Here is a 23,190-nt window from a genome sequence, read left to right on the forward strand (position 1 = left end):
GAGGGGCGGGGCATGGGCAGAGACTAAGGTGGGACAATGGGCGGGGCTTAACCCGGAAGTGAACGCTGATTGTTCGATCCTTATCTCTGACAGCTGTCAATCATTTTGACATGAGGTGTACCCATTATACTACTGCCCTCTTATTCTTATAGTTTTCGAAAGTTTGAAGAATCTGTCACTCTCCACTTTCTCCATGCCCTTCATGATCTTGTAAGTCTCTATCACGTCCCCTTTAAGTCTCCACTTTTCCAGTGAAAAGAGCCCCAGTTTCTCTAGTCTTTCAGCATATGAAGGGTTTTCCATACCTTTTATCAATCGTGCCGCTCTTTTCTGAACCCTCTCGAGAAACGCTATATCCTTCTTAAGGTACGGCGACCAATATTGAACGCAGTTCCCCAAATGCAGGCGCACCATCGCCCGATACAATGGGAGGATAACCTCTTTCATTCTGGCTATAATACCTTTCTTGATAATACCTAGCATTCTATTTGCCTTCTTTGAGGACGCTGCGAGTACCCATATATCCTCATATCTGTGACATATTTTTTCATCATCCTCTTCCTGACCTCACCTAATAGCCCTAAGTGCTGCTGTGGGAAAAGCCATTCACTCACACCTAGCCCATTATTGCTTGTCTGCTGTGGCTTAGGCCCCATTTTAAACCACACCACCTTGCTCCTGCCTTTCTCCTAGGAGCTTTGGAATGTAGTAGGGCCCTTACTCCCCAAGTCTCTGCAATATTGATAGCTTTAAAAAGGCTACAGCTCTCTCAGGGGATGTAAAATCCTTCTCTCTCTCTCCATGATTTTGCCAGAGAGGAGTTCCAATTGCAAATTTTTAACCTTGAGCATATTGTTAATTCCTGTAAATCCCACGTACCTCCTCTGTATCTCAGAGAAGATTGCTACTGCGGAATCTCAATAGGAAAAGGGATTGGGACTTGTATACCGCCCTTTGCTTTGTAGTTTTATAACCATACTCAAAGCAGTTTATATACAGATACTTCAAGCATTTTCTCCATTTATTCTGGCGGGCTCACAATCTGTCTAATGTACCTAGGAGCAGCGCAAGATTTGAACCCACAACCTCAGGGTGCCAAGGCAGTAGCTCTAACCACGTCACCACACTCTCCTCCTGGCTTCTCATCTAGACGGCGAGATTCTGAAAATGAGCACTAAGGCTCAGACCACAGATAAAGCAGCTGTGGTTCTGGTTATGGGCGTGGATCCACTTTTCTGTCTTGAGCCTTGGGCCGAGAGGCTGTCCCCTGCTTCTACCCAGAGGCTTGGCCTGAGCCATATATTGTTGGTCTAGTCTAGTCATCCCTTTTTAGGGGGCCATGATTTTCCATTCTCTTTTCCTCTGGGGGCTACTTGTTAGGCTGCTACTTCGCTCTGAAGGTTAGACTCTTCTCCTTCTAGCTCTCTCCTCCTTTTATCAAGGTGTTCCTCTCTACTAGGTTCAGAGCAAAGGGTAATCCATGGATGGCTTTCCTTTGGGTATTCTGGCAGCTGCTAGTCTTGGCTTCTGCTCTCCTGAGGGTACCGGCCTCCTGCTGGTCAGTGCGGTGCTGTTCTTCTGTGGCCTCTGCCACAGAGGTCTTGCCAAGCTCTCATGTCTTGGGTTATCATCTGTTGGTGGCAGTTTGCTGGGCTCGCTGTACCCTGGGTCTGTCCTGGTATCTGTGGTTGCAGACCTTTCAGCACGGACCTCATGGTTTCCCTTCCTTGCCATAGACCTAGAGGTCCTAAAACTTTTTTTGGTCATTGTGTCCTTGCTCTTCTTTGGCCTTCCAAGCACTCTTTCTGCTTTGGTCCCTCTTCTCGGGGAAAATTCAGTTTGAGACCTGTCTCTGGCTCCTGACTTCAGATGTCCGATGAACCTAGATTCGTATGGGCCACCTTTCCTGTTTAACAGTTCAGCTTGCTTGTGCCTGCTATCTCAGGTGGTGTCTTCTCATCCTCTGGACAAATGTTAGGTGAAGGAACCCTTGTCAGTGCCTGCTCCTTGTGGTCCATCCTCTCCTGGTCTGCTCATGGCTCCTTTCGCATAGTCAGTGCCTTCTCGGATTGCTCCGGTGCAACCATGCACTGTGGGGTTCTCCGCTATCCTTATGTCATCTGGCTTTGCGCATCTCCTTCTTCCGGTGCAGTGGGACTTCCCTCAATTTTTTTCTTGTTTGCCCCTGTGCCATGGGGTACACAGGGGGGCATTGCTCGGGCTGTCTTTTTGGCTCTGACCATCTCCCTCTGAGACATAATCCTGGGGGAGCGGCAAGGTGCCTGTGTATGTCTAGGCTTCTCCCATATTTCCATCATATCTCTGTGGTTGAATTTATGGGACAGGCCTTGGTGGTTGCCTGTTCAGCTTTCATTCTCTTAGAGATGGCACCATAGTCCGTTATTTCCATTGTGCTGGACCCTTCAGCTGCAGTAGATCTGGGGGCATTTGCTGCCTCTAATTCTTTGTTGGGCAGCGCTTTGGCTTGAGCAGCTTCGCTAACATTCTCTTCTGTTGCAGTGCGGTGCACCTTTTGTCTCTGTGCTTCAGTTCCATTCCTGGATGTACTCTGCTGGAGGCCCGGAGCATGGAGCCTCCCTCCTGTTTGGACTCATCCCATTTCTAGGTCCCTGTTCCTGTGTTGTATGTGTTATGAATGGCACCTCCTACCTGGTTGGGACAACTCTCTTTTGGGGTTCTTCCCCGCAGAGTCTACAAGGGGATCCTCCTACCCTTCAACTCAGTTTCTTCTGTGGTTCTGGTTGCATTGCGGCCACAACTCCTGTGTTGGGATGCAACGTGTAGCTTGAGCTGCATAGGTACCGGGACCCTGTACCCTAGAACCAGAATGCATATTCTTCTGCCAGGTTGCCTTTAGCTTCCAGTCTAGCTGCTGTCCCATTCTGGAGGTGCAGTGCAGTTTCAATGCCACTTTGGGTTCTGGCCTGTCTCTGCTTGTTGAGTTCTGCTCCACTTATATATGGTGACAGCTACATCTTCAAATGTAGGGTTCAACTTTCATGCTTGCCTGGATTCGGCTTTGGATGTCAAGTGCAGCTTTCTTTGGCTTTGACTCTGACTCATCTCCATCTTTGATTGGGCAGCATGCCTTCATCTGACTGTCCAACATAACTCCTTAGTTGGCTGTGATGCGCGGATCTGATTGTCTGTTTGGCACAGTTCCATCTTTGTTAACTGACTCGAGTCCTTGCTGGAATGATCCGGTATATAAGATGAAAATTAGATTAGATTAGAGCGTGGCTCTTTGGCCCTGTTTGGCATCTATTCTCACAAGTTAGTGCGGCTCAATTGGTCTGTTTGGCACGGTTTCTGTTTTGAGCATGGCTACACTTGACTGCTTGGTGCAGCATCTTCTGTGGGGTTTGAAGAAACTCCACTTACCTGTTTGGCATGGCTCCATCTTCGGCGTGGAGTGTAGAGGCTCTGTTTACACATCTGGCGCAACAACATTTTGAATAAGCATGGCAGTTCCACTTGCTTGTTTGGCACACTTCCATCTTTGCACGCAGAGCAAGGCTTCCCTTCTCGATTGGTACAAGGTTAACCTTTGATGTTCTACATGCCTCTTCTTGCCTAAAGCATCCCCATCTTCGAATGTTTGGATACCTGCCTGGCTTGTCTCCATCTTTGGATGCGGACTGCTGTTTTGGATGCTTGCTTGCACGTCTCCATCTTTGGATGTGGACTGCCGCTTTGGATGGTGGAGACTTAAGACAGTGTCTGACTTCAAGAAAGTGTGGGACATGCACATGGGATCTCTTAAGGAAAGTAGGAGGTAGTGGATGCTGTAGATGGGCAGACTGTATTGGTCATTTGGCCTTTATTTGCCATCATGTTTCTATGTTTCACATCTGTTAGCGGAGTGGCAGTTACCTGCGTTGGTTCAGGCCCATTCTATGAGAGAGGTAGCTGCTTTGTGGGCAGAATTGAAATGTTTTTCTTTAGAGGAAATTTATAGTGCACCAAGTGCAGCGTGAAGCCTTGTTGCAAGGAGTTGAACAACATTGCAGGCTTTATCCTTACTATCTCCTCTCTCTCTTATCTCTTTTGGATCACAATTATCTCAATATACTCATCCATTCGTTGGCGATCTCCAACTTAGATTACTGTGATTCACTCTTTTAAAAAAAAAAAAATCTTTATTGATTTTCCAAACCAACAACAGTGCAATAAATAATTAGATGTACATATAATAAATCAAGAAAAAGCACATTTATCTTTCAGAAAAACATGAACAATTACTTACTTTTACCCTTCCTACCCACCCAATCGACTGAAAAACAAATAAACCATAAATATTTATATAAAGATTCCTTCAATATTTATTCCTAATTTAACATCTATGAAAATCTAAGATATCCCCAGCCCTTCCACCCACCCCTTGGATGTGTAAGTTATAACCAGAAGTATATTAATAAATCAGTCAATTATTATTAATAAAGTTAGTCAATGGACCCCATGTTAATTGAAATACTTTAGTAATACCCTGTTGATCATTTACCATTTTTTCCATCCTGTAACAAAGGCATGAGTGCCACCCAAAACTAAAATTCAAGCGATCAAAGTTTTTTCCAATTTTTTGTGACCATTTGGATGGCTATCCCAGTCATAATTCCTAATAGCCTATTTTTATGTTTATCAATTGGTGGTTTAAGGGATAATAATGATCCACAGATTACAGTTTCATAAGATAACCGAATCACAGTCTCTAAAATCAAATTAATATGTCCCCATATTGACTTCCAAAAGTTGAGTATCAAAGGACAATAGAACAGTAGATGATCCAGTGTCCCTATATCAAGATGACAGTGCCAGCATCTATTAGATTTAGAACTATCTAATTTCTGCAAACGAACAGGAATCCAGAAACTTCTATGTAACAAAAAACACGTTTGTCTCATAAATGCAGATGCCGTACATCTCATCCTCCAAGTCCAAATTTGTGGCCATTGAGACGCAGAAATCTTCTGCTTGATCTCAATGCTCCAAATGTCTCTAAGACTAGTTTTTGGTTTCTTATTCATATAACCAGATATTAATTTATACCACTGGGCGGCCTGATGCCCTAGGAAATCTGTCTGGAAGTATAGGACCTGCAAGCTATACTGATATTTTTTTTTAATTTGCCAATCAGAGAACCCCTTCTGAATGGCTTGCTTCAACTGCAACCACTTATAAATTTGAGACTTTGAAATACCAAAAGATTGTTGCAGTCATGAAAAATCAAGCATTTTCCCATTTGATATTACATCATCTAGTGTACGTATGCCTGCCTGCATCCAGTGCTTCTGGGCGATCTTAGACTCGCCAATTTGAATCTTGAAATTTAGCCTTAAGGATTGACACATGGATTTCTCTACTGGAATTTCTGTTAAATTGTTAATAAATTTCAAGGTTTTCCAGATGTCAAATATAATACTATTGTCCTTTACATAACAAGGTAACTTGATACTCAACATATGAGACAACCGTAATGGGGACATAAGTTGCCACTCTAAGTACAACCAATCAGAAGATGTTCCATGAGCTCAGGAAGGACCCAATACATACCCTGACGTAGTATATAGGCCTATAAAGTTTCAGACATTTACCCCACCCGCTGCAATTGATTTTTGTAAAGATACTAAAGCAATTCGAGCAGTTTTACCCAGCCAAATAAATTTGGTGAGAATACTATTCAATTTCTTATAAAAGGACCCCTGAAAATAAACTGGCAACATAACCATTTGGTAGCAAACCACAGTCAGAATCATCATTTTAACCAATTGGACTCTCCCCCACCAAGAAAGATGTAAGGGGTTCCATTGCTCACACATTTCTGAGACCATTAGCAATAAGGATTTTTCATTTACTTTCATCGTCTCTTCCAACGTTTTTTGAATCCAAATACCTAAATATTTTATACCCTCTTCCTTCCAAAGAAAAGGGAATGAGTCAGATAATCCTTTTGGACAGTGTATATTTAGCGGAAGAACCTTCGATTTACTTCAATTTATTTTATAGCTAGAAAATTTTCCAAATCTGTCAATCAAATCTAGTAAATGCGGGATGGTAGATTCAGGATTCCTCAAATGAAGCAAAATATCATCTGCATAAGCAGAGACCTTATATTCCCAACCTGCATAAGGATTACCCTGAATCTCCTTTGCCTGTTGAATAACCAATAACAAGGGTTCCAGAACAATATAAAAAAGCAAAGAGGATAGCGGACATCCTTGTCTAACTCCCATCTCCAGATGGAAATGTTCTGAGAAAATATTATTGATATATAATCTGGCATAAGGGGAACTATACAAGGTTTGAATCATTTGTATAAATCCAGAACCAAAACCAAACCAATCCATTGCTTGATACATAAAGTTCCATTCCACAAGATCAAAGGCCTTCTCTGAATACAAAGATACAGTGAAGGCCGGGTCTTCTATGGCTTTTGTTAAATTTAACATATGAAAAGCCAGTCTGGTGTTGTTTGAAGAATGTCTTTGAGTAACGAACCCTGTTTGGTGCATACCAATAATATAAGGGAGAGCCTTGGCCAAGCGTAAAGCCAATAAGTTGGCCAGAAGTTTTCCATCTACATTAATCAAAGAAATAGGCCTGTAATTTGAAACCAACATAGGATCTTTATTTGGTTTTGACAAAACAATAGTTAAAGATTCTGCCATAGTACCTATAATGCAACCTTTAGTTAGTTGAGCCTGATATAAATTTAATAGATGAGGTAATAATGTAATTTGGAATGATTTATAAAACCCTACAGTGAAACCATCACCGCCTGGAGTGGATCCAACTCTAAGGGACTTCAATGCTGCTTGAAGTTCTTTCAATGATATAGGTGCCTCAAGATTTCCTTTTATATGCTTGGGAATTTTTGGTCCCTTGATTAACTTTAAAAATTCTAAACCCTCAAGTTCTTTATTTGAATAAAACTCAGAAGAATATAAAGCTTTATACTATTTCAAAAATTGTTTTAAGATATTTTCAATTTGAGAATGAGTATCACCCTTCTCATCTGTAATAGCCACAATCTTTTACTTTTTTTTGCTTTGAGATAATTAGCCAATAATCTTCCCTCTTTATTTGAGTTTCCATAATACAGAGCCTGTTGAGAAAACAAATCTTTTCTAGCCAATTGACTCTTATCTGGGAATTACACCAAAAGAAATTAGGAGGCTTCAGATAATACAAAATAAGGCAGTAAAATTAATCTTCAAGGCAAAAAAAATATGACCATGTTACTCTGCTTCTGAACAATGCTCACTGGTTGCCTATTACACACAGGATCACTTTCAAAATTCTCCTCCTTACCTTTAAAGTTAAGCTAGACTACTCACCTGCTTTCATAGACAGACTGTTAATTCCATACACAACTTCCAGGGTTCTTAGATCATCCCAACAAACTCATCTGGCTACTCCATTTGCCAGATTTTTTTACGTCACGACCCATAAAACAATTTTTCTGTGATAGCTCTGACATTGTAGAACTCTCTCCATTCAAATATGAGACAAGAAATCAATATGGTGAAATTCAAAGCAAGTCTAAAAACCTTTCTTTATAAAGATACATTTGGAGAATGAATCAGGTGTTTTGAATTATCTTAGTTCCATCCCAATTTGTTCTTTCCCACCCTTTCCATTCATGTTGTCTATTTTACCCTATCTTTGTCTGTTGGTTTTTTTAATGCTTTTTTTGTAAACTGCTTAGGATTGGTAAGTGGTATATCAAACTATAATAAACTTGAAGACATTGAATGTTTGAGTGTTTGGAACGCCATTGATAGTATTAGGGAAGTATGTTAAATTTCTGTCATTTTCCACAATAAAGTGCAGATATTGAAGGTTCATTTAATAAAATACTCTAGAGTTTTTGCATAAAATGTCTTTATCATTATTAGTTGACAGGATAATTTTCCTATTCTTTTGTGGTTGTAACACTGTGGGGTCCTTTTATCAAGCCACGCTAGCGGGGTAGCGCGTCGGATATTTCATCACGTGCTAACCCCTGTGGCCGGCTAAAAAACTAACGCCTGCTCAATGCAGGCGTTAGTGGCTAGAGAAGCAGGCGGTTTAACGCGCGGTATTACGCGCATTAAACCCCTACCCCAGCTTGATGAAAGGACCCCTGTATTACTGGAGTCTAAGGAATCTGACTCCACTTGTTATAATTAGCATATTGGAGACTCTGTAGTGTTTTTTCTGTATTGATTTATTGTTTTTTTTCCCAATAAAATATATTTTTATCAATATATCATTGTTGACATATGCAAGGTATAAGAAACAATATGGTATAGTATAAACCAGTGGTCTCAAACATACGGCCCGGGGGCCACATTTGGCCCGCCAGGTACTATTTTGAGGCCCTTGGTATATTTATCATAATCACAAAGGTAAAATAAGAGTTTCTTGATCATATGTCTCTTTAGCTATAAGTTACAATATTATTGGCCAAAAGGAAAGATTTATAAACTATAAAGAGTTTTACCTCATGCAAAATTGTCATTTCTTTAATAAGACATTAACTATTTTTTTCTGAAGCCCTCCAAGTACCTACAAATCCAAAATGTGGCCCTACAAAGGGTTTGAGTTTGAGACCACTGGTATAAACATAAATCTTCTCTTTTACAAAAGTTGGCAGTGCAGGCTGGCGTGGTAAATGCTCCAACGCCAATAGGAATTGAATGGACATTGGAGCATTTGCCATGTGGCACTCAGTTGCATGACTTTGTAAAAGAGGGCCAAAAGTTACAGCTATAATACCAAGAATTTTGGTCCATTAAGCAAAAATAATAGCAAATTTTAAGAAAAAATGGAGCTTTATGTAATCAGTGTCTTTGAGGAACCCCATAATGGGCTTTAAAACATTTTTAAAAATTATTTTCTCATCAAGCACAATCAAATTCATGGGAAAAACTTCAATTTGCACAGTTGGAAATTCCAACTTTAGGTTTTTCTGGGCAACCCTAATGCAAATTATAGTCATTCTTGCTTAAACTCTGGTAGTTGGATATAGAGAGTTAATTATTTGTGGTTGATGTTTAATACAAAAATAAAAAGTGGGGGATGGAAATTTGTGGATCCACTGTTACTCGGAAGTTTTCTTGCTTATACAGGGGTTTATAGATCAGTACTGGCCAGGGGACTCTCAGGTATTGATCTTAAAGAGGAGGAGAGTACTTCTGTCTCCATCTGCTGGTAGTGAGATAGAACCCACTGGTCTGGTAATATTTCAAGAAAAGAAAGTTAATGGTAAGTTAAAATTTCACCTATGTGTATGTTCACAGAACATACATGAATACATATATACACATGCATATGTGCATGCAAAATATATAAGCATGTTTGTTTTATACATTTGTGCCCCTATGTTGTATGAGTGTGCGCTCAGAAAAGCACATGCCTTACTTAGCACAGATGCAACATGGGATTGAATAAATTAGCTGGATGGTATGACTCCAGAATGAGCTCAGGATTCGGGTCCTGAAATTTAAGGGTCAGAACCTTTCGGGCTTCTCCCACTTCTATCTTATAGAACGCCCCCCATTGCTGGACGAGAAACGTGAGTGGAAAAAGACATCAGACTTGGAGGAGGCTGTCCCTCCTGTCCCTCGTACCTTGGAGGTAAGGTGGGTGCCCATAGAATGGAAAGGGTGAGTGGGGGGAGGAAAGGCAAGGCAGACATCCATGGTGTATTCTTACATTGAGACCCTGCTATCAACTTTCAGCACATGGCCTCCTCTAGTGAAGTGTGCCCTTGATTTCTCCAGGTGTCAGAAGTCATCAAGATGTGGGTCAAGATATAGGTAAGCGGTGGCCCATCTCAGCACCCATTAGATATGTTGGCATGTAAAGGCAGGAGCCCTGGATCCGTTGCCAGTGCCAGGTGGTTATTGGCCATTTGTGCTTACATAGAGAGTGTTAAATAGCCACCCACTACCCCATCATGGGAGTCTCAGCTGCAGTGACTGTACTTTTTGTCTCTTCCTTTCAGGCTAAGAAGTATGCCATGGAGCAGAGCATCAAGAGCGTGCTGGTGAAGCAAACCATCGCACACCAGCAACAGCAGCTCACCAATCTCCAGGTGAGAGAGCCGCCCAGAAGCTCCTATTCCAGCTATCTAGACATGCTGGAATAATATGTGGCGCTAAGGTCTGCCTGGAGCCAGGTGTTTTCACTCCTGTTTCCTTAAGAAACTGATCTACATTTTGTTACCATCACATATAAGAAACTGGAAATTCTTTTGAAAAAGTTTATCTTAAATGATGATTGATTTTGTTTTGAAGTTGGCAGCTGTGCAGAGCTCTTGCTTTAAGTCCCCCCCCCCCCTTCTTATCCTCCTGTGAAACAACTGGTGGTAGTACTGGGTCCCTTTAATATCTAGCTTTTAGATCTGCTAATACAGAGTGGCCACTATCATTTGTTTTTGCTGCTGTTTTGAAATGTTCTAAATGCTGTGCTCTCTGGAGCAGCAGAGATTTTTGATTGTTTCATTTTTCTGTTTGATGGAGAAACCCCAGACAATTCTGTGCTGTCAGAATTGTATGTGATAATTTTAATTTCTAGTGCAATAGGTGTGTCATTCTGGACAGACAGGTAATATCCCAGTGCTCGCGAGCCGTGCAGAAGGAATCCACTCCAGCTTTGAATTCCTTACTAGAGGGCTCTGCTGCCCCCTTCAGTTTTACCTTCACATGAGCCGGAAGAAGTCTTTCTGATCTGCTCTATTTATGTCTTTATTTTTTTGGTCTTTTTTTGCAGTATTTTGACAAATTTCGGTCCTAAGAGCTCCCCTAGTTCAGGGTCTAGCTCTGCCTGTGTGGAGGAGAAGCAGACTGAGGTCTGCAGCTGGCAGACCAATTCCTCTGTGGTACCTATTAGCCAGCCTGCCGAAACCCTTTGGAGCTTGGGGTCAGTGCCCCTTGTTGTATTGCTCACCTGCTGCATTGTAGGGGCTTGAGTGCAGGCTGTCAGGCATCTGTAGGGGGCTCTGCAGGGTCTTGCCGGGTGCGTTTTGCCTCCCTCCTTTTTGTGTCCACGGGGGTTCGAAGCTGACTGGCAGCCCTAAGATTCAGCGCTGGAGAAGCAGTCTTTTTGAGGCATGGTTTCTTCTCCCAGATCCAGCTACTTTTGGAGCGGAGGCAAATTGTAACACATTTCCAACTTAGGTCATGGTAAGTATGGCTGTTACACACTCTCTGAGGAAAATCCTGGGATAGGGGGAGAACACATTTTTTGTAGGTTTCTGCCTCTTCTCTTAGGTTCCCCCATATCTACAATTCTAAAATTGCTGGGGAGGGGTTTCTTTTTGTTAAGGCTTTTTGGTGCCATAACAATGTTTCAGTGGCCAACTTGGATTTCCCAATTGGTTTTTCTTTAAAGTTCTCCAGAAGCTTCAAATCACCTTGTTTTGCCTCATAACTGGCAGGGATCGAGTCCTCAGACTCTTTTACCCCTAGTTCATGTCAGGTTTGTGCTGGATGGGGTGCCCTTGCACAATGTGCCATGCAGCACGTGAAGGCTGGGTCTGAATGGTTGATTTAGTTTCCCCTTTGCTCTCTTGGCCTGAGGAATGGCCAAGGAGTCTGTGGGTTGGGACTAAATCCCTTCTTGAGCCCAAGGGGCATGGAGGCTGCAGAGCCCACATGACGCAAGCTGGAGTCATTCAAAGGAAGAGACTGTGCTGCCTAACACTGCATTTTCTCCTGAATTTGTCAATCTAATATTGAGAGTCTTTCAGGATGGCCAAAATCCCCAAGGAGAGTCAGGCAACGCATCAGGAGGCACATGAGAGGGTTTGGGCTCACTTTCTGAGGTTGACCAGAATCTGGTGGGCCTTTCTGAGGGAGACTCAGAGGTTGAAGGGTCTATTGATGTGCACTTACTGTTGGGAGTTGCATGGTCGCAGGCAGGTGCATGTATACTAGATAGAATAGTGGCCCTTGATCAAGGGGATGACCCCACCGACTGTTCATACCCTTGGCTCTGTTAGATCATATTACTGATTCTCTGCGAGAGTTAAATTTGGTGTTTCAGCGAGTTCCCTCTTCTCCCTGCTCTATAATAAGCGGAGTAAGAGCCCAGTCTTTTTCGTTTCCCTGGCATCCTGATATCAATGAATTGGTCAAGAAGCATTGGGATGCTCCTGAAGAGTAGCTTAAGGTAGCCAAGACAATGGCTCAGCTGTACCTGACAGAACCAGGAGTGTCAGCAGCTGTTTGCGCAGCCCAGGGTAAATTCCTCTGTAGCTCAGGTAACCAAGTACATGTCCCTGCCAAGTGAGAGAGATGTAATATTAAGGATATGCAGTATTTATATTTTCCTTCTGTCTATTTATTGTGTAATATGTTGTAACTTCACTATTTGCATTTTGTAATTCGCTGATTGTCCAGCCCTCTTCAGTGTGAACCGCCTAGAAGTGATCTGACTATGGCGGTGTAGAAGAATAAAGTTGTTGTTGTTTTTATTATTATTGCAGAGTGGATGTGATTCTCAAAAGACAATTTGAAGGGCTGGCCTTGGGAATCAAAGTAGCTACAGCAGCTTTCTTTGAGACATGCATCTGTCATACCAGGTTGCAGAGTCTTGAACTGGAGAAGGGTGAGCCTTTGCCCCAGCTCCTTATTAGTAGGGGTGGATTATGTAGCCAATGCTCTCTATGACATCATCAGAGTCATGATCAAAGTTTTTTGGCTTATTCGATCTCAGCCTGCAGAATGCTCTGGATCAGGCAATGGGCTGGAGATTCCCCTCCAAGGCTATCTTCAGCAGATTTCCTTTCAAGGGACAAATGTTGTTCAGAAAGGGACTAGATGATCTCATGAAGCCTGGGCCAGTATGGACTGATGGCTTTGCCTGCAGGCATTGTCGAGGGGCGTGCCCCTCCACATAGCCTCCTGGGTAATTGTGAAAACTGATGCTAGCCTGTTCCGGCTGGGGTGCTCACAGCAACCAACACCTGATTCAGGGGTATTGGTCGGCTTCCCAAAAGAAGTGGTCAATCAGCAGGCTACAACGTCAAGCCATTTGATTGGCATTGTAGAAACAACAAAAGAGTCTGGAGGGACAAGCAGTCTGAGCCTTCTCAGACAGTGCTACAGAGGTGGTATTTGTCAATTGCCAGGGAGGCACAAAGAGTGCCCAGCTGGGCCTGGAAGCTTGCTTACTGTTCAGGTGGGTGGAGCTTTGTCTTCAAGCTCTCTCAGCGACATATGTAGAAGGAGTGGACAATGTCCAAGCTGATTTCCTCAGCAAATACTTGATCCAAGTGAGTGGACCCTGGCTGCAGCAGCTTTCCAAGCCATTGTTCGTTGTGGGGGTTGCCCAGCGTTTGATCGCATGGTGACAGCATAAATCAAGAAGGTGGACAGATTCTTCAGTTGAAGATCCAAGTGCGGATCTGGATGCTCTGGTCCAGCCATGGCCAAAAATCCAGCTCTTATATGTGTTTTCTCCATGGCCCATGATAGGAGGGATCCTCCACTGAATCACAAGCCATCAGGGAACAGTCATTCTTGTGGCTCCAGATTGGCCACATAGACCTTGGTGTTCAGATCTAGTGTGTCTTCAGAGAGGCCCAAGACTCAGACATTGAGTACAGCCAGACCTCCTTTCTCAGAGACCAGTGGTCATAGAAGATCCAGATCGCTTTGCTCTTATGGCATGACTATTGAGCATGTGGCATTAGCATGCAAGGGATACTTGGAAGTAGTCATTACTACTTTGATCAGATCCAAAAAGCTGACGAAGGTCTCTGCCTGTGTTAAGGCATGGAAACTTTCCTACACTGGTACATTAAGGAAAAGGTGGAACCTTTCTCTGCTCTGACCTCTGTGGTGTTAGCCTTCCTCCAGGCTGGCCTTGACAAGGAACTTAGAGTGGTGTTTCTCAAAAGTCCAAGTGGTAGGACTTCTTGTTTCAGGGCTCAAGAACAAAAAGCTTCGTTGGCATCTTATCCGGACATAGCCAAATTTCTAAAGAGGTCACTGTTCCCTTCATGGAAATTTAACATGTTTTTGCATGGAATCTTAACGTGGTTATACACTATAAAAAGTTAGTCTAAAATGACTATCCATAAACTGTAAGACTCTGAACACTTGCATTTAAACAAAATCTTCTCCTTTGCAATTAGGGCAGTGTTGGATTCACAGATTAAAAACTACACATCCAAACAGCTTGAAGATAAAAATTAATTGGCAGGTATTTTTTTCTAAAATCCACTTAACAATTCATTGGCAAGTACGCTGATGATATCACTATACTAATACCACTACAATCATTCTCAACAGAACTAAGTATCCTAATTTCAAATATTCTGGGAAAAATAGAACAATGGATGTTGCAGTCGAAATTGAAACTCAACCCTGAGAAAACTAAGATCTTTTTGCTAGCCCCAACGACAAACTCAGAGAAACCTCCATTCAACTCAGTGGTCAAAATTTTGAGATAGCAAGTCACATCAAAATCTTGGGAGTTACTCTAGACCGACACCTAACATTCGAGAAACACACTGACCAACTGACTAAAAAATGCTTCGCTATTTTATGGAAACTTAAGAACCATAAAAAAATATTTTGACATGGAGTCCTTTAGGATACTAGTTCAATCCACCACCCTATCTACCTTAGACTATTGTAATATCACATACCTAGGGTCAACCAAGAAAATATTGCTAAGACTTCACCTGGTTCAAAATGCGGCTGTTCGTCTGATCTTTGGATTAAAAAAGTTTGACCATGTAAGCCCTTTTTACGTGCAAATTCATTGGCTCCCTTTCAAAACTAGAGTTATTTTTAAATTTGGCTGCATTTGTTATAAAGCACTCTTCAGACTACTACCATTATACTTATCCACCCAACTAAAATTATTCTCATCAAATAAGAACACAAGAAACTCGGGTATGTTTATGTACCCCTGCCCTGAAAGCTTGTCGTTTTAAAAGTTTCTTAGACAGAACTGGCTTTTCAAGCGGGGAAAATTAACTCTTGGCTGTGTCCTCAGATTGCCCAATTTCAGTCTTACCTTGAGTTCAGAAAATCGATAAAAACCTATTTGGTAAATTTATGCGATGATTTTACATTATATTACATTGTACTGCATCATATTGTATTTCACTGTATTGTATTCCACTGAATTCTACTGTATTTTGTATCTTCACTGATATGTCTCAGTTCTCTTGCTGTGAACTGCCCGGAACTTCTAGTTGGGCGGTATACAAGAAAATAAATTATTATTATTATTTAAATTATTTAAGCACCAATTAAAAATAAATAAATAATGATTTTAAAGTTTTCTGGCAAGTTAATAGCAAAAAAATCATCTACTTAAAAAAAATCCAGTAAAAATCATCTAGCCAAAAATATCTGGTAATAAGTTTTGGAGAAATGTTTATAAGTTAATCCATTTCAGGGTTAATTCTATTTCATTAAAATTAGCACTCCAGATAAAATTTTAACAATGTGCCAACACCAATGACAGCGTTACTAATAAAGTTACTCGAGACAAGCGTCTTGATAAAAATGCTATGAATGGCTTGATGTCTTAAGAGTTTAAAGCAAATAGATGTCACGGCGCCATTTTCAAGATGCGTAGAATAGCCATAAAAGCTATCGGTGATGAAGCATTCAAATCCGTGCAGGTTGAGCATGCAAGAGGAGAAATAGTAGGTAAGATATGCTGATTTTAAATCACTTTATGGAATATATTATTTGCTTATGCTCTAGAACGGTTATGCATGGCGTTTGCTCCTGAAGAAACATGAGAGTGAAACGGGGAACTTGAGTAGAGCACTGCATGATGAATATTGCATGAATCATCTACTTTAAGCATTATATTCTTCTTCCAGTTTACTGGATCTTTTTGTCAACTATTTAGCTTCATAGTCAAATATAAGTATATTATTTAAGGATTTGACACAAAAAAATATGTATATAAAACATATGAATAATAAAGTTTAGGGGAAGGTTTTATGATTAATGGTGGCTCTGAAATATAGTGACTAGGTCAGAATATTCTAAAGCCTTGTTGCCAGGAGCACTTCTTTGATTAAGTGAAGCATAAGAGAAGATTTTGTTTAAACACAAGTGTTCAGTCTTACTTACAGTTTTTGCAGGGTCGCAGCCAGGCTCCATACAAACTGCTGAAGGAAGCGTCCTTGATGGATCTGACATTCAAGATGGTTTTTCTTGTGGCCATTACATCTGCAAGAATAGTTTCTAAGCTATAGTCTTTTTTGTAGAGAGCCTTTTCTCAAATTCACAGAGGCCAAAGTTTCTTTCTGCACCATTCCATCCTTTTTACCGAAGGTTGTTTCGGCATTCCATGTCCATCAGAAAGTCAGATTGCCAGCATTCCAGCTCACAGGTTCCAAGAAGGACTGGATTCTGAAAAAGGGACTAGATTCTGAAAAAGTTGGACAAGAGAAGAGTACTTCTCTGATATACCATTACATGCCATATGTACCATACAATTTCTTATATCCTGCAATTTTCTACATGAATTCAATTTGGCTTACAATAAGAATAACAGACTTAGCAGTTACAGTAAAATTTGTGGTTACAATTGATTTGAGTTATAGGATTTCAAAGTTCACCAACAAGTTCAGGCTATCTGACCATCTTTTTGTGCTTACTAGTCAAACTAGACCTGTCGCACCGGCTTCCAAGGCCATGATATCCAGATGGATCCATATGGCCATTTCGTCAGCATAGATTTCTGGGACTGATTTTGTATGTCCCATCCATCCACAATGACACACCTATTGCACTAGAAAAAGAGATTAGGTTCTTACCTTGCTAATATCTTTTCTAGTAGATAGGTATGCTGTTCTGGAGCCCCGCCCTGCTAGTTATTTCCTGTGCCTGCCTACCGTCTCAATCAGAAAGTTTGTATCCAAGCCTGAAATTTGAATGTCAGTCAGACCTTAAGGTTATGAAGTATGGTCTATTGTTATAGCACATTGGGATATAATTTGAGCTCCATAAAGGTTTTGTTTGGCATTTGTGTTTTGCTTTCTTGATTGTTCAATGGAAATGTTTAATATGTTTGTTATGATTTCAAAACAGAACAGAGTTGTACTTCGGGGAATTCCCCGTACCCCTCCACATGTGTTTCTCTATGGGGCTGTCGCCTTCTTTGGTACAAACTGAAAGGGGCAGCAAAGCCCTCTAGTGAAGGAGGAAGGATTCAAAAGCTGGAATGGATTCCTTCTGCACTACTTGCAAGCACTTGGAATATTACCCATCTGTTCAAAATGACACACCTATCTACTAGAAAAGATACTAGCAAGGTAAGAACCTAATCTCTTTATAGCTGGTACTATGATTGGCAACCATGTCCTTGCCAGGGTGTGGCTCAGTGGGAACGGTTACCATGGTCACAGTTACCTTGAGCTTAACTCCTTTCTGTGGGTGAAGATAATCCCATTCCCATTCTTTTAAAGCAGATATGCTCCCCCCCATGGAGGTGCAGCAGAAAGCTAGTGGGGATACCCTGTGTCTGAGTGGCAGTGTCAGGCCATCCCTCATCCCCTGGAGGGTGGGAGTTTGGGCCCTCTCACCACCATGTCTTTCTGCAGTCAAATCTACAGACAGGGAGGAGGAGAAACTTTTTTCTCCCCTCCAGGCTTTATGTACCGCTGTCTGAGGTTAAAAAAAAAGAAAAAAAAACAAACAATTAAAAGCACAATAGTTCTGCTGAGCTCCAACAGACTGACCTCTGTCTTTACTGTCTTTCAGATGGCAGCAGTGACAATGGGCTTTGGAGATCCTCTCTCACCTTTACAATCGGTCAATAGAAATATTCACTTCTTCTTGGGCAATATTTATGTTTCTTAGTCAGGGCCTTAGAAGGGTGTGGGGTTGTTCTTTAGAGGTAAGCTATGGCTCTTTAATGGAAATGAATACTCAGAAAGCTCACACCTACCATGGACAAGCACAACAAAGAAAAGCAAAAGTAAACTAAGTGTGGGGCAAAAGGGGAGGATTGAACCTCATCATTTCTGCTCTTTGCCAGCAGCCAAGGAGGAAATCTTGGAATGTGGACCTCAGAATAATATCCCCTGGTTTCATTACTATAGAAGTAAGACCTTTGACTCCCCTGATTCTGTGACTTCCAGTTAAAATCTGCTCAGCTTACTAGAAGGACCTGCCTTTGGTGGAGTTAGGTGGCTTTAAACAGCAGACTCAAACCCTATGAGCCAAGAGAATGGTTCCACAGCAAGCATTCATGGGGATAAAAGGAAGGATGGTGAGAGATTGAGGGTCTCCTGGCCATTTTCTTAGCTCCCAGTGCATGCTTTTTCATAATATGAGCCTTTGCCCTCCTGCCTAGGTGCTTGAGGACGTTCCTGACACTATACATCCCCTCTCCAAGTCACATTTTATTGCTCTGCAGTGTTTTTACTATTCCTCTTCTCAGAGGTAGATAACTTATTTTCATCTTACAAAATTGTATATTTTGTGTGGTTCAGAAGTCACCAGACTTGCAAAGGCAGTGTTTTCTAACTGGTAAGGTGAGTAGATGTGAACTGGAAGCTACAAAGAGGCATTACTCATATTAATAAGTACTGCACTGTTAGTGCTTACTGGAGGGATGCTTTCAAGAGGTGACATTTTTTGTTTCAGTTCTCCTGAAAAGCATTATTTTAGATCGAGGGTGGGAGTGGAGGAGGGTGGGGTGGGGAGGGGAGGGGGAAAATGCCTGTCTAGAGATATTGCATTCTTATGGAACCCTGGTCTGAAAAAGTAATCTGCAGAGGAACATCAAAAGCTTAAGAAGCCAGAAAGTAATGGTCTGAACAACTGTTATGCTGGGAAGAGGTATAATGTGTACTGTCTAGTTCTAACTGGGAGTCTTTTTTTATTCAGCATATATAGGTTACATTTTTAACCAAAGTATATGTGAAAATAGCTCTGCCCAGGTATCTGTTTAGGTCTTCAAATGCAAGAAACAAACACACAGGATTAACTTGTAATTCTGTGACAGTTGTGGGTATGTGAGAAATGTATTTTTTGTTAGTTCAGATTCAGAGAGCTCACTATAACTGCAGAATTTAGAGTAGCAAGTCTTTCTCCCATTGTGCTGTTCTCATGGTCTGATTCTGCAGGTTCTTTTAAACTGTAGTATCATAGGTTTTATCCTAACAAGGTGCTCTGGTTTGACCATTTTTAGAAGTGAATTTAATGCATGTGAAAAAGTTTAGCTTCGCTAGCACCGGAAACAAGCCCTCTGTTGTCTTGACACAGGCAGTGGAAAAAGCAAGGTTTTTCCTCCAGTGCTGTACTGGTGTCTGAGTTTAGTGGTGCTTGTGGTCGGTGGAGGTGAGGGGGTTGGTTCTAACTGAAAATGCATTGTAACTTTCAGCTAAAACCAAGGAACTCTCAAACCCAAATTTTGAGCCAGCTGAAGCAACTACTACTACTAATTATTTCTAGAGCACTATCAGATGTACACAGTGCTGTACAGAGTCACAAAGGAGACAGTCCCTGCTCGAATGAGCTCACAATCTAATCAGGGGTAGGGGTTACAGTTCACGGAATGGTTAAACTGCTGGCTAGGGTGATGGGCAATGGGAAGTAGGGTTATGATGGGTTAGGGGTTTTCAGTCTACTTTTGAACAAGGGAAGAGGGCATGATGCATGGGCACAGGTAGTTTATTCCAGGCATATGGGGCAGCAAGATGAAAGGAACAAAGTCTGGAATTGGCAGTGAATGAAAAGGATACAGATAAAAGCAATTTATCTGAGAAACGGAGTTCTCAGGGAGGCATGTAAAAAGAGACGAAATGGGCTCCAGAATAATACATTTGTAGATTAGTACTAGGAGTTTGAACTGTGCATGCAAAGGTAGATAAGGGAGTCCATGAAGTGATTTGAGGAGAGGGGTAGCGCGAGGGTAGTAAAGTTGGCAAAATATAAGTCGTGCAGCAGAGTTTTGTACAGATTGCAGCGGGGGGAGAGATGGTTCAGCAGGAGATCTGTTAGAAGTAAATTGCAGTAGTCTAAGCATGAAGTTGCAAGGGTGTGGACAAGAGTCCGGGTATTGTGCTCCGAGAGGAAGTGACAAATTTTGGAGATAATGTAGACATAAGAATTGCCGCTGCTGGGTCAGACCAGTGGCCCATCGTGCCCAGCAGCCCGCTCACACGGTGGCCCTTAGGTCAAAGACTAGTGCCCTAACTGATACTAGCCTTACCTGCATACATTCTGGTTCAGCAGGAATTTGTCTAGCTTTGTCTTGAATCCCTGGAGGGCATTTCCCCCTATAACAGCCTCCGGAAGAGCGTTCCAGTTTTCTACCACTCTCTGGGTGAAGAAGAACTTCCTTACGTTTGTACAGAATCTATCTCCTTTTAACTTTAGAGAGTGCCCTCTCGTTCTCTCTACCTTGGAGAGGGTGAACAACCTGTCTTTAACTACTAAGTCTATTCCCTTCATTATCTTGAATGTGTCGATCATGTCCCCTCTGTCTCCTTTTTTCAAGGGAGAAGAGGCCCAGTTTCTCTAATATCTCACTGTACAGCAACTCCTCCAGTCCCTTAACCATTTAAAACAGTCTGATGAATGTGCTTAGAAAATGAGAGGTTGGAGCTGCAGACTCCCAAGGTTACGAAAGGAAGAGACAGAGGACACCCGCTCAAACTCAGGGGCGGAAAATTTCATGGTGACACCAGAAAGTATTTCTTCACAGAGAGAGTGGTTGATCATTGGAACAAGCTTCCAGTGCAGGTGATCGAGGCAGACAGCTTACCAGACTTTAAGAATAAATGGGATACCCATGTGGGATCCCTACGAGGGTCAAGATAAGGAAATTGGGTCATTAGTGCATAGACAGGGGGTGGGTAAGCAGAGTGGGCAGACTTGATGGGCTGTAGCCCTTTTCTGCCATCATCTTCTATGTTTCTATGATCGATACCAGTATGGCTAGTAGGAAAAAGGAGGTATTGATGCCCCTGTATAAGACTTTGGAGAGACCTCATTTAGAATATTGTGTACAATTCTGGAGGCCACACCTTCAAAAAGATATAAAAAAGATGAAGTCTGTCCAGAGGAAGGCTTCTAAAATGGTATGTGGTCTACATCATAAGACTTAAAGTTATCAATCTGTATACGTTGGAGGAAAGGCGGGAGAGGGGAGATATGATAGAGACGTTTAAATATCTACATAATGTAAATGCGCATGAGTCGAGTCTCTTTAATTTAAAAGGAAACTGCAATGAGAGGTCATAGTATGAAGTTAAGAGGTGATAGGCTCCGGCGTAATCTAAGGAAATACATTTTTTTTACAGAAAGGGTGGTAGATGCATGGAACAGTCTCCCAGAACAGGTGGTGGAGCCATAGAGTGTGTCTGAATTCAAAAGGGCCTGGGATAGGCATGTGGGATCTCTTGGAGAGGGAAAGAGATAATGGTTACTGCAGATGGGCAGACTAGACGGGCCATTTGGCCTTTATCTGCCATCATGTTTCTATGTTTCTATTTACGGAAATAGAGAATGGAGGGAGCAGCTCAGTCTTGGTTATGTTTAGTTTCAGATGGTGGCAGGACATCGTACAGGCAGCAATGTCAGACAAACAGGAGGAGACTATCTTGATTTTCAGTGAAATTTCAGGAGTAAAGAGGTAGATATGGGAATCATCAGCATATAGGTGATACTGAAAGCCATGGGAGGAGATCAGGGCACCATGGAACAAAGTGAGAGAGAGAGGAGGTCATAAGACAGAACTCTGGGGTACACCAACAGCTAGTGGGATGGCAGTAGAGAAGGATCCACCAACGCATACACTGTAGGTGTGATGGGACAGGTAGGAGCAAACCAGGAGAAGACAGATTCATGGAATCCAAGCAAAGACAGTGTAGCAAGGAGTAAGCATTGATTAACAATATCAAAAGCAGCAGACAGGTCAAGAAGGATGAGGATTGAATAAATACCCTTGAATCTGGCCAAGAACAGGTCACTGCAGACTTTGGTAAGGGCGTTGTCTGTGGAGTGTAAGGGGCAAAAGCCAGATTGTAGAGGATCAAGAGTCGGATGAGATGAAAGGAAGTCAAGGCAGCAACGGAGCACAGCATATTCAAGTTGCCTGGATAGGAATGGAAGAAAAGGGAGAGGGTGATAGTTGGAAGGGGAGGTGGGGTCCAGCGAGGGTTTTTTTGAGAAGCAGCTTAACCATTGTATGTTTGAAGACATCAGGAACAGTTGCAGTGTAAATGGATATGGAAGATATCGGGGATAATAGTATGAGAGATGGGGTAAAGTAGAGGGTGGGAATAGGGTCAAAGGGGCATGAAGTGAGTTTGGCTGAGGACAGAAGTTGTGCAGTTTCTTCCTCTGATTTTGGAGAAGGAAGAAAAGTCAGTGGGAGTTAAAGGAGGGTTGGGTCAGGATGGATACAATGTACTGGTTCGTCATGAGTTGTTCAGACGAAAGAAGGAAAGATGGGAACTGAAAAGTCAGGAGAGTAGATAGGGGGAAAGGGGAGAAGAATATGACTACACTGAATTTCGAGTGATATTGTGAACCTTATCATGGAAGTATTCAGCCATCGTCTGGGGGGAAAGGGAAGGAGGAGGGGCCGCTTTGAGGAGTGAGTTTTGTGTGGCAAAAAGACGATGGTGGTTGGAAGAAAGAATTAAGTGGACGTAGTAGTCTTGCTTGACCAGTGTAAGAGGAGAATTAAAGGAGATCGGCATAAGTTTAAAATGTAGGAAGTCAGCATGTGTACAAGATTTAAGCACGAGGTGCTCAGCAGAGCTGGTACATGAACCTAGGTAGTGGATACTAGGAGTCAGCCAAGGCTGGTGTCTGGTGCGCCTGGGAGTAGGGTGAGCAAAGGTGTCCAGAGCTGAGGAGACAATAGAGTTGTACAACAAGACAGCCTTGTTGACAGACTTGGATAACATAATGAAAGCAAGGAGAGATGAAACAATGGTGGACAGTGTGGAAGGATCGAGGGCTTTAAGATTTTGAAACCTTTAGGGAATGACGGCACATGACTGAGGAGGAGAGTGGGTAAGTGTGACAGTTATCAGATGATGGTCAGAGATTGGGAGCACTGAGGTGGCGAAGTAGAGAGGGGAGCAGTTAGAGAAGAAGACAGGATTGAGGCAGTGGCTATGCTGGTGAGTAGGGGTAGTGGAGCATAGCTGGAGGTTAAATGTGTTAGGGAGGCTCTGGA

The 23,190-nt window shown here is 42.2% G+C and overlaps 1 protein-coding gene across 4 annotated transcripts in view; it reads left to right on the forward strand.

Moving 5' to 3' along the window:
• The window catches only part of PUF60 (poly(U) binding splicing factor 60), a 257,544-nt gene that overhangs the window by 77,813 nt on the left and 156,541 nt on the right, over nucleotides 1–23,190 (forward strand). For 2 of the 4 annotated variants that reach the window (XM_033933257.1, XM_033933260.1), the window contains exons 3-4: nucleotides 10,010–10,099; nucleotides 17,751–17,801. In XM_033933257.1, coding sequence (XP_033789148.1) covers nucleotides 10,010–10,099; nucleotides 17,751–17,801 — 141 coding nt within the window. The other 2 variants (XM_033933258.1, XM_033933261.1) reach the window with 2 other exon arrangements.

This window comes from Geotrypetes seraphini, chromosome 2 (genome assembly GCF_902459505.1).
Source record: "Geotrypetes seraphini chromosome 2, aGeoSer1.1, whole genome shotgun sequence".
In the NCBI taxonomy this organism is placed as follows: domain Eukaryota; kingdom Metazoa; phylum Chordata; class Amphibia; order Gymnophiona; family Dermophiidae; genus Geotrypetes; species Geotrypetes seraphini.